The sequence below is a fragment of the Pteropus alecto genome, unplaced genomic scaffold (genome assembly GCF_000325575.1).
Source record: "Pteropus alecto unplaced genomic scaffold, ASM32557v1 scaffold398, whole genome shotgun sequence".
NCBI lineage: Eukaryota > Metazoa > Chordata > Mammalia > Chiroptera > Pteropodidae > Pteropus > Pteropus alecto.
In genome coordinates, this window is record NW_006442497.1 from 3,380,431 (window position 1) to 3,391,359 (window position 10,929).

General features: G+C 54.6%; 2 protein-coding genes across 2 annotated transcripts; both read left to right on the forward strand.

Moving 5' to 3' along the window:
- The first annotated feature begins 2,305 nt into the window (after positions 1-2,305).
- Positions 2,306-3,929, forward strand: TMEM102 (transmembrane protein 102). The gene is made up of 2 exons (XM_006922426.1): positions 2,306-2,519; positions 2,611-3,929. Exons 1-2 carry the CDS (start codon positions 2,306-2,308, stop codon positions 3,927-3,929), a joined length of 1,533 nt encoding a protein of 510 aa, XP_006922488.1.
- Positions 3,930-4,755: 826 nt separating this feature from the next.
- On the forward strand, positions 4,756-10,872 carry FGF11 (fibroblast growth factor 11). The gene is made up of 5 exons (XM_006922314.3): positions 4,756-6,199; positions 8,013-8,123; positions 8,311-8,414; positions 9,186-9,384; positions 9,662-10,872. The coding sequence occupies exons 1-5, from the start codon at positions 6,007-6,009 to the stop codon at positions 9,730-9,732; spliced, it is 678 nt and encodes a 225-aa protein (XP_006922376.1). The 5' UTR covers positions 4,756-6,006; the 3' UTR covers positions 9,733-10,872.
- The last annotated feature ends 57 nt before the right edge of the window (positions 10,873-10,929 follow it).

The window sequence follows — 10,929 nt, forward strand, 5'->3', positions numbered from 1 at the left end:
CAAGTGTGAAGCTCTATCTCCCAGGCGTCTTTGCCAAGAGGCATCCAGCAACTCAGTGGAGACCACCGCCGAGTGGGGATATCAGTGTGTGATGAAGCCCTCAGAAAAAGAGGGGACAAAGGTGCATCAAGAATAAAGAGGCGAGAGAAGTGTTCTGTGGTTGTTTGAGGACATCCACCCCAGCCCCATTCCTGATGCTGGCCACCCACAGGGCCTGATGAGGACTGGAACTATACTTTCCCCTGCTTCTCCTCCATAGTTGCAGAGCTAAACCCATTATCTCCAAGGTCCTAGAGCTGCATTTTCTAATACTGTAGCCAGTAGCCAAATATGGCTATTAGGATGTATATTAATTAAAATTAAATAAAATTTAAAATTCTATTCCTCCTTCTAATTATCTACATTTCAAGTGCTCAGTAACCATGAGTGGCTAGTGGCTACTGTATTGGACAGCACAGATTTAGAACATTTTCATCATTACAGAAAATCCTATTGGACAGCAATGCTTTAGAGTTTAGAGGAACTCTTTCTTTTGTCACCCATCCCCAGCATCTTCAAAACTCCCAGAGAGCCCAGAGAACTTAGTTCTTTTTAGGGTGCCTCATAGGCCACCCTCTGGGGAGGAGGTAAAATGTAAGGATACCCCAGTGCCTGATTAGCCCAGACTATGAGAATGAGCCCAGTCCTCAGTTTTCCTGATCTGGTCTCTTGGGCCACAACCAGATGTGTGGAAACCTACCTCCCCAGTTCTGGGCTGTGTTTTGGGGCTCTGAGTTGCTGAGGGAGATGAGCTCTTTGTCAATGACCAGGAACTCCTGAGATCTGGGCTCCCCAAATTGAGCTCTGGATCTGGGGATCCCCTCCTTCACAGGACTCTGATTTTTCTAGGTGTCTCTGCTTAATTCTCTTGCCCATGGACTTAGGCCTATCTCACTCTGGAGATATTCCCTGGGGAAAGGGGGATGTAAGAAGTCTTGTTCCATCAATGGATTGGTCTGATCTGTGAGCCTGTGTCTGGTTTCCTATTTTTCTGTCTTAATATTCTGGCTCATAGTGTCATCGTTGACTTAAGCTGTATCTCTGATAGCATTGGTTACTGAAAACAATTTCCTTCTCCTGATAATTTCCCTTTGCCCTGCCCCAGCCCAACTGGAAGTTTCCTCTGGACTTGATTTTCAGTCCGGATAACTCTTCAGTGTACACATGAGTTGTGAGATTCCAAAGTGCTCTCCCTGCCACCACATGTGTGTCTGAGGTGGACATTACTAATATATGTCCATCTCCTGAGTCAGATGTCCATTCCTGGGTCACCTGTGTGTTTCTGCCTAGCACTACCGCCAGGGATTCCAAGGAAAACTGCCCATCTGGGGAGCTCCTTTCTAACACCTCTCTGACCTTGGACAAGTCATGTGCAACCTTTCTAGGCTGCAGTCTCATTTCCAAAATGATTGCATGGACAAACCCTCCCAGATCTAAATGACCAGGGCTCCTCTACTCACATATAGGATATAGAGGGCCTTATTTCTCCCCAGGCCCTAGGTATGCTCCCCACTATTGTTTGCTATTCAGATCCATCCTATTATGCCTCTGCTCAAACTCTAAGCAATGTTTGTGTAGGGCTGACCCGGGCTTGGAAAGAAGCAGAACAGTTTAGGTCCATAGAAACTACAACTTCAAGCAGGCACTACTTCAGCGGAACAGGAAAGCGTGTGCGGCGAAGACACAACGCCCTGGTAGCGAAGACGACAACCTACAACTTCCAGGATAGCGCGAGATCTCAGCGGAGCGAGAGAAGTGATAACGTAGGCGGGGTCCGCCCAGAACCACCCTGTCTTGAGAAAGGGGCGTGGCTGTAATTTAAGGGCGTGGCCTCGCAGGCAGCAGGAAAGAGTTACCTGTTGAATCTTTCTATCCATTTTCTTCCCCAGAGGGAAGCCACGGACAGCAACCCTCTTCCAAAAAAGAGGTAAGGGAGGGTAGACAAGGGGCAGCGGAGGAGACTGGCTATTGCATTCCGTAAGAGGGGCCTAACAGCTAGCTACCTTTAACCTGCCGAGTCAGGTGAATCGGTCCATGGGAGCGAGGACCAGCTTATGAGAAAGGACAGGGACGAAGGAGGTATTTGTTTGTTTTCGAGACTAAATTTGGAGCCCTTTCTCTGCAGATCCATTGGCAGACTTGTCTCGGAGCTCTCTCTGGGCTTCGGGAAGAAAAAAGAACGGAGGAAACTTTTCAGAAGCAAAAGAACAGCCCATCTAGCCTTCCTCCTGTCGGTGTTTTCTCTAGCCCCAAAAGATAGAACCACATGGCTTCTGCAGTCTGGGGAAGTGCCCCCTGGTGGGGCCCGCCGCCTCCAGCCCCAGCCCGCCCGCTCACTGACATCGACTTCTGCTCTGGGGCGCAGCTGCAGGAACTAACCCAGCTTATCCAGGAGCTGGGTGTGCAGGAGAGCTGGAGTGACGGGCCCAAGCCTGGGCCAGACCTCCTCCGAGCCAAGGACTTTGTTTTCTCTTTACTTGGTAGGTAACCTTCCCTGCCTTCAGAAACTCGCTGTTCTCAGCCCCTCCTTGGCTTTGGGCCACGCCCTCACAATCCCGTCTCTTCCCGTAGGTCTTGTTCACCGCCGGGATCCCCGCTTTCCTCCCCAATTAGAGCTTTTGCTGCTTCGTGGCGGAATTCGCGAGGGCTCCCTGGATCTGGGGCCTGCACCCCTAGGGCCCTACGCCCGGGGACCTCACTACGACGCCGGCTTCACACTCCTGGTGCCCGTGTTTTCTCTAGACGGCACTGGGCAGGAGCTGCAACTGGACATGGAATCCTGTTACGCCTGGCTCTGCCTTCCAGAACTGATGCAGGGGACCTCGGTCAGAGAGGCATGGCAGGACTGCCTAGGACCCCCAGTCACAGGAGAACTTGATTCGACCCACCAAACCCAAAGCGAAGAAAGTCCCAAGGACCAGCAAAGCTCCATGGACGAGCTGCACAGTTACATCACTGAGCCCGAGTCGCATGTGTCTTTGGAAAAATCACCTAGTAACAGTTCGAGGCCCGAGTCGCCTCGGCAAGATGTAACTGATCTTGGCTTTCCTGCACTGCTGAAAAAACTGAATGGTGATGTCACCAAAGCAGCTATGGATAATTCAGTCCCAAAGCCGTCGGAGGCTCCGGAGGCATGGCCCACATTGTGCCCTGCCAAGGTGGCTGCGTGGTTCTTTGCTACGCTGGCCGAGGTCGCCGAGTCCCTGTTCCCAGTCCCAGGTGCCCCGCGCTTGGTCCACGCAGCCCGCCACGCGGGGTTCACCACCGTCCTCCTGGCTACGCCAGGGCCCCCACGCCGCCTCCTGCTTTTCGACTTGATCCCTGTGGTGTCCGTGGCTGGTTGGCCCGAGGGGGCTCGGAGCCACTCGTGGGCTGGCCCGCTGACCTCCGAGTCGTCCTCCTTCTACCTGGTGCCCGGCAGCGGCATGGAACGGCCGGGAGCTTCCGGCTGGCAGCTGTGCTTTGCCCGCCAGGAGCTGGCGCTCAAGGCGCGTATACCCGCTCCGCTACTGCAAGCGCACGCGGCTGCCCAGGCGCTACTGCGCCCGCTGGTGGCCGGGACCCGGGTCGCGGCGCCCTATCTTTTGCGGACGTTGCTCTACTGGGCTTGTGAGCGACTGCCCGCCCTCTATTTGGGGCGGCCTGAAAATGCGGGCGCCTGCTGCCTCGGGCTGCTGGATGAGCTGGGGCGTGTGCTCGAGGCTGGGACGCTGCCCCACTATTTTCTGAGCGGCCGAAAGCTGTGTGCGGGGCACGGTGCCGCTGCATTACTCTTGGCATTAACCCAGCTTCGTGGGGACCCTGCCCGGGCCCTGTGCGCCGCGGTGGAGGAGGCCAAGGCTGCGCGCAAGGGAGGTGGTTTAGCTGGCGTGGGGGGCGGGGTCCATTAAATGGTACTATTCCTACCAGCGTAGAAAGTGCTTTTGTTAGCTAGTGGATGTGGAGGGGAGTCCTCGCCCCTTGCCTGGGGGAGACACTGAACATCCTGGACCCAAAGGTCCCGTTCTAGGCTTCGCGGGTGCCTCCCCGTCATCCCACCCTCCTTCCGCCCCAACCCTGGTACAGGTCGTTCCATTCAGTCTCCTCCACTCCAAATCTGTGGCCAAAATCCCTCACGTCCTTCCTGGTGCAGCCTCTGGCAACATTTCCCCCAATTCCTATGGTCTTTTCTCTCAGGAGTCAGTAGGATTGGGAGGAATATATTTGCTGGCAAAACGGGGAAAGGAGAAGTATGGAGACCGGAGAAAGACCAATTTGACTCACTCAAAAAGGGCTATATTAAGGAGGCCAGATTTCTCTCCAGGCCAGATCTCGGCCTCCACCCCTTTTCCCCAGTCTCTTCAGTTATTTCCTCTACTTTATTCATTTAGTTCTGTCCACCTATCCCGGGCAGTAGGGTCCCTTTCTCCATTTTAGGGTGTCTACCGTTCCATCTGTCTTAAACCCAACCTCTCCCCCCATCCAGGGTTCCATTTCAGTGGAGTCATCTCTTTGTCTCTGCTCTGAACCCTGAGACATGCGCCTTTGCCTTGGCCCCGCTTGTCTGTAGGACTGTCTTCACTCCCTGCCTCCAAGGAACCCGGGAGTTCTACCAGCCCAGCCTCACCCTATTTCCCCGTGTCTCCGCCCCCTGCCCCGCCCCCGGGCCGGCTCTCGGAGAAGCGGGGGGAGCTGCGGTGGCCGCCTCGGCCTCCCACAGTCGCTGCCGCCGCTACTGCGCTTAGTCCAGTCGCCAGGCCCAGTGCTCTGACTTTGCCAGACCAAGGCGCTCTGCGGGGACATCTCACTCTTTTTGGGGAGTCCGGGACGCCTAGCCCGGCGTGGGGGGAAGCTCTGTTTGCTGGGGAGGGAGGAGCCTGGAACCGGAGCCAGCGCCACCCGTCGCCGGATCAACAAGACAGGACAGGTTAAGGGGCGTCGGGGAAAGGGGGGGGTACTGTAGGTAGTCCTGGGGAGGATGAGAAAGCCCTGACGCAGAACGCTCTGATGTGCTCTGACTTGTAGGGGGCCTGTTCACATTTGGATAGCGTGGGTGCACTCCTCTTCAGGGGGCTTGTTGGATTGGAGGGCGTGGGATCTAAACAGCACCAGCTGTCCCCAGGAAATTAAGGGGCAGCCAGAAAACAAAAACAAAAACAAAAAAACCCCGGATGCTCCTTATTTCGAGGTGACAGAGGGCCCTCTGGAAAACCACCTGGTGTACCCGCTAAGAAGGGTGGATTTGGAGGTGACTTCAAAAGGAGTGGAGGGTAACAAGGTGAAGAAAGGGAATCAGCAGCTGGAACTCTGTGCTAGTAGGAATGGGGGTGACTTGGTGAAAAAAAGTATTATCCAGAAACAGAGTGGGAACCCCTTCTCACTGAATGGGGACAGCCTAGATATTCTGATATAGTTTTTGGGTATTTCAGTGAAAAAAAGTGGGGATCTTCTTTACTTGGAGGGTGGCAAAGACATCAAGGTTGGGTTCCTCCCTCACATTGTCAGTGCCCCAGTTGGGGTGGGGTGAGCTAAGATCCTCAAAGCTAAAGACCCACACCTTTTAGATTACAAGAGTGGATTTGGCTAGCAGTACAGAGGACCCAAAATAGGGTGGAAAGGTGCCTGGGGGTATTGGAATCACATCTTGGAAATTTTGAGGGTCTTGGCTTTGGGATAGGGGAAGTGGGGACAGGGATACTGGAGAGCAAAGGAGGGGGCAGTTTTCAGTAGGGGATAAAAGTCGAGGGTAGGGTTAATTGAGAGGTACATAGGCTGCTGGATCTGGTGAAGCTATCACGTGGGGGGCCCAAGGGTGGGAGCTGGCAGCTGGGGGTGGAGGGGCCCTGAGGTTTATCCTCAGGTCCTGTGGGTGGGGCGCTGAGTAGGGAGAGAGCACCAAGAGCATGCCGTGGTGAGCGGGCTTCTCTGGGGGAGCCCAGCGCGGTTCGAGCGCCTGCCGGTTTGGGGTTGTCTCCTACCGGGGGCGCCATGGCGGCGCTGGCCAGTAGCCTGATCCGGCAGAAGCGGGAGGTCCGCGAGCCTGGGGGCAGCCGGCCTGTGTCGGCGCAACGGCGCGTGTGTCCCCGCGGCACCAAGTCTCTTTGCCAGAAGCAGCTCCTCATCCTGCTGTCCAAGGTGCGACTATGCGGGGGGCGGCCCGCGCGGCCGAACCGCGGCCCGGGTGAGTGCCTGGGGCGGGGTCCCTGGGACTGGGCGGTCTGCCTGGGAGGTTAAGGTGAGGGGCTCTGAAGAATGGGGCCCAACTGACGGGGGTTCCAAGAAAAGTGAAAAGGGGTGGGCCAGGACAACAAAATCTCTACCAGTCTGTGCCTCAGTTTCCCCTTTCTTTTGCACGTAACCCGAAGTCTCCTTGCTTTCGAGGGCAAGGGGAAGGCTTGAGGGGATAAGTCTGGTGCCCCAAACCTCGCAGTTCCTGCTCACAGCACCCTAGGATCCCCACCCCCACTATCCTTAGCCTACGTGCGGGCTCTCGCGATTCTTTCCATCCCAAGCCCAGAGGCCTGGGGGTTCCGGACGCCTGGGTCACCCCGAGGGTTTCTGCGGCTCCGGCAGCCCCGCCCCTGCCCCGGTTCTCCTGCTCCTCCATGCCTTGGCTCGGTTCCTCCTGGCCGAGCTTGCTTGGCTCGGCACCAATCTCCCCAGCTCTCCCCGGGGTGTCCTTGCAGCTACCTCGCCAGCCCAGCCCCTCTTGTGCGCCCTCCTCCCGTATCCTGCGCTTCAAGAGGGGAACTGGGCGCGCGCGCGCGCGCACACACACACACACACACACACACACACACACACACACACACACACACACACACACACACACACACACACACACACACACACACACACACACACACACACACACACACACACACACACACACACACACACACACACACACACACACACACACACACCCCTATTACCCACCACATGACTCCAAATTGGGTCCCACGAGCTCAGGGTACCCTCTGCGGCAAGGAACTCAGACACAGTACAAGGCTGGTGGGAGACCCACACCGATACTGGGGGGTTCGTACCACCTACAAGGGGGTACAAGAAAGTCGTCCAAGAGCTAGAGACAGAAAGACAGTTGTGAGGATTAGCGTGTAGTCCTTGTCCAGGTATGAAAAGCAGGGAGTCCCTCTGGTCCCACTCTCGCCAGCTCCCAGCTCCCCCAGGGTGTAGCCCCTTCGCGCCCTCCTCCACCACCACCCCCACCGCCACCGGCCGGCCACCGTGGTATGGTCCGCAGCCCACCCTTTGAGTGGGACCGGGCCCCACGTGACTCAGCCTGCCTCGCCATCTCCCCCGCCCCTCCCCCCATTTCCTTGGTTTGGTACCGAAGGTCCCCCACTCCAGGCAGGTTACCTGACTGAAGCGGAGAGGCTGAGCCTCATGGAGGGCTGGGCCCCCGAGTCAGCAGACAGACAGACAGACAGACAGACAGATGGGTCAGTGTCAGACAGGCCAGCGCTGGACCAAAGCGAAGCCTGGGCCAAGAGAGCGGCAGCCGCAGCAGCAGGTGCTGAGTCAGCATCAGGCCCAGTCCCATCCCCGCTCTTGAGCCGGCCCCCTACCCCTGGTCATCTCACTGCCTTCCACATTTGCAAACACACTGCCCCTTCAGCAGCCCTGTCTGTCTCTCTCTGTCCTCTGTCTTTTGATGTATCTCTCCCTTTCCTCTTCCCTTCCTCTCCCCTCCCCCCTTCTAGTTGCTCTGTAGAGTAGGAATTAAGCCATTTAAATAAATTTCAATAAATTAAACTGAAAGCTGATGGTTAGAGGAAACAGAAGGGACCCACACCCCAGTTTTCTAGGGAGTCTGAAAGAGGTGAGAGAGAGCCTTCTTGGAGGGTCAGAGAGCTGGGGCCCAGGGACCCTATTTCTTCCTTTCACTCTCCCTTCTTTCTTCTGATCCCAAGTATAGGAATGTTTCTGGGAACAGAGATGTCATTTTCAAAGATTAATGTCTCTCTCTCCAGAGCCTCAGCTCAAAGGCATCGTCACCAAACTGTTCTGCCGCCAGGGTTTCTACCTCCAGGCAAATCCTGATGGCAGTATCCAGGGCACCCCAGAGGACACCAGCTCTTTCAGTAAGAGGGGAAGCCAGCCACTGGGTGGGAAGGGAGAGAGTGGGGCTAAGAGATGACAATCCTATTCCTTCAGGTCGTTGTTTTCAGTCTGACTCTGACTCCCAAGGGAGGAAAGGGAGCTAGGATGGGGAGAGCTCAGATGGGGGTTCAAGGTCTGGGGTACTGATGCCCCCTCTCTCCATCCTAGCCCACTTCAATCTGATCCCCGTGGGGCTCCGTGTGGTCACCATCCAGAGTGCCAAGCTGGGTCACTATATGGCCATGAATGCTGACGGGTTGCTCTACAGCTCGGTGAGACAAAGAGGCTGAGTGGCCTGGGGTTTGGGGACTTCCCCAGCTATAACTTTCTCAACTGCAGAGATTTTACAGCTCAGGATTCCCTTAACTCCAGTTCTTGCTGATGTCCTGTCATCACTGTCCACTCTAGAGCACCTCCTGAACGGTCGCTCTAATCTTTACTCTTTGCACAGCTCTCCAGATGCCCCAGGTTCTTTAGGGCAGGGGTCCCCAACCTTTTTTGCACCAGAGACGGGTGCTCCTATGAGAATCTAATGCCTGATGATCTGAGGTAGAGCTGAGATGGTGATGCTAGTGCTAGAGAGCAGCTGCAAATAAAGATGAAGCTTTGCTTGCTTGCCCTCTGCTCACCTCCGGCTGTGTGGCCTGGTTCCTAACAGGCCACAGACTGACCGGTCCATGGCCTGGGGATTGGGGTTCCCTGTTTTAGGGTTCCCATTTTTCATCCAACTTTCTCAGGACTTCATTATTACTCACGTCCTCAGAGTCATTCAGGCTAGGGGATGGTGAAATATTGGGAATAGAGTGAAGAGAAAGTATCTTCTTATTCCAGGGCTCCCAAAAGTCTAGTTCCTAACCCTCAGGGGCCTACCAGACTCTTCCTTGTCCTCCCTTTCTCCCAGTTCCCACATGGACTCAGAAGTTGGCCCTCCCAGCCTGAAATGTATGGATTATATCATGGCTTGTTCTTCCCAGGGCTCCCTTCTGTCTGATGATGTGTCTTTGTCTGTCTGTGTGTGCCTTACTGGGTCTTTGTCTCCTCAGCCACATTTCACAGCTGAGTGTCGCTTTAAGGAATGTGTCTTTGAGAATTACTATGTCCTGTATGCCTCTGCACTCTACCGTCAATGCCGTTCTGGCCGGGCCTGGTACCTAGGATTGGACAAGGAGGGCCGCGTCATGAAGGGAAATCGAGTCAAGAAGACCAAGGCAGCTGCCCATTTTGTGCCCAAGCTCCTGGAGGGTGAGTATGGACTGAAGAAAATGGGGGCCACATGGGAGGATATTGACTTTGACATGGACATTTAGTGATACATAGCTCAGGGGCTACAAGAAGACACCTGTTATGACAGGTCAAGCCAGGAAGGCTTTGGTCTTTGGGGGTTTGGGGAGCTTTCCTCCTTTGGGTTGGGGTTCTCAGAGGATGGGTGTAGGGGAAGAGAGCATTTTCAGTGCTCTAATTCTCCCTAGGTCTCTCTGTGCCTAACTCTCCTTCCTGCTCCTCTCTCTCCCCTTTACAGTGGCCATGTACCGGGAGCCTTCTCTCCACAGTGTCCCTGAGACTTCCCCTTCCAGTCACCCTGCCCCCTGAAACGAAAACCTTGGACTGGAGGCTTTTGCATTTGCACTGAGCCAGCCACCACCACAGTCTGTCTTCCAGCCCTGCTCCTGGCCCTGCTCTCACCCTAGCTGCCATACTCATGCCCTGAGCAGCCAGGTTCCACCAGGTGCTCTAACATGAGGAAGCCTAGGAACTGCTGAGACCCTTAGATCCTTGGATCCAGGAGGAAGCCAGAGAAGGAGATGTCTGAAAATGGGCCTGGTGGATCACTTCTTTCCTTCCATACTCACATACCCCAAAGTCTTTTCCAGAGATGGAGCTGGGGGTTCCCAAACTGACAGAACTGGGACACAAATACTCTGCACCCCAGGCTCAGCCGGTTTCTGGAGCCCTTTGCCCTTTTCGTTGCCACTGAGCCATAGATTTATAGGTCTACTGGAGCTCAGGATTAGTTTCCTTCTTTCTCTACTCTACCTTCTGCCTTGTTCTGGAGGTTCTGGAACACCAGGCACCCTAGCCAGGGCCATTTCTGTACAAAGACTAGAATGCAGGCATGCTGCTAGGCTCTGTTCTGGATCCATCAGGCTTCCTTAACTTAGATGGACCCCTGGATTCCAAGTAGAGAGAGCCTGGATTTGAGCCCTGTCCAACTCTTGGCCTTGGCCTGAACTGGGACCAGTCTCAGATTACCACAGGTTTAACTTATTTTTATCCCAGAGACACCCAGTTCTAGAGCATGATGTTCTAGACACATATGGAGCCATACTCCCTTCTGAATCTCAACTCTGGGACATAGACCACAACTCTCAGCCCCTCTCTCCAGGATGGAACTGGAGCTTATATAGCCATATTATTGCTCTAGAGTAAGTTCTAGACCCACCCTCCCACCTTCTCTAGTGATATCTATTAAGGATGAGCTCTGGAAAGGACCTAGCTATGATTCATAAAGAACTAAGTTCTGGATGAATCAAGAACTATTTGTTTTTCCTAGATAATTTTCTAAAGATCTTATTCTTCCTATAGAATGCTTATTTTTACATGCAGTTTCTAGCTCCTGCAATTCAGCTGGGGTCCTGCCAGGGAAACAAAGTCTGAAAAGGGACAGAGGAGTTTTAGAAGGAATCCTTAGCTCATGGTGGGGAAGCTGAAATAAAGAAAGGGCCAAAACAATGGCATGATTGGACCTGTGCTTGATTTCGGGGGACGTGAACACTTAGCTACCTCAGC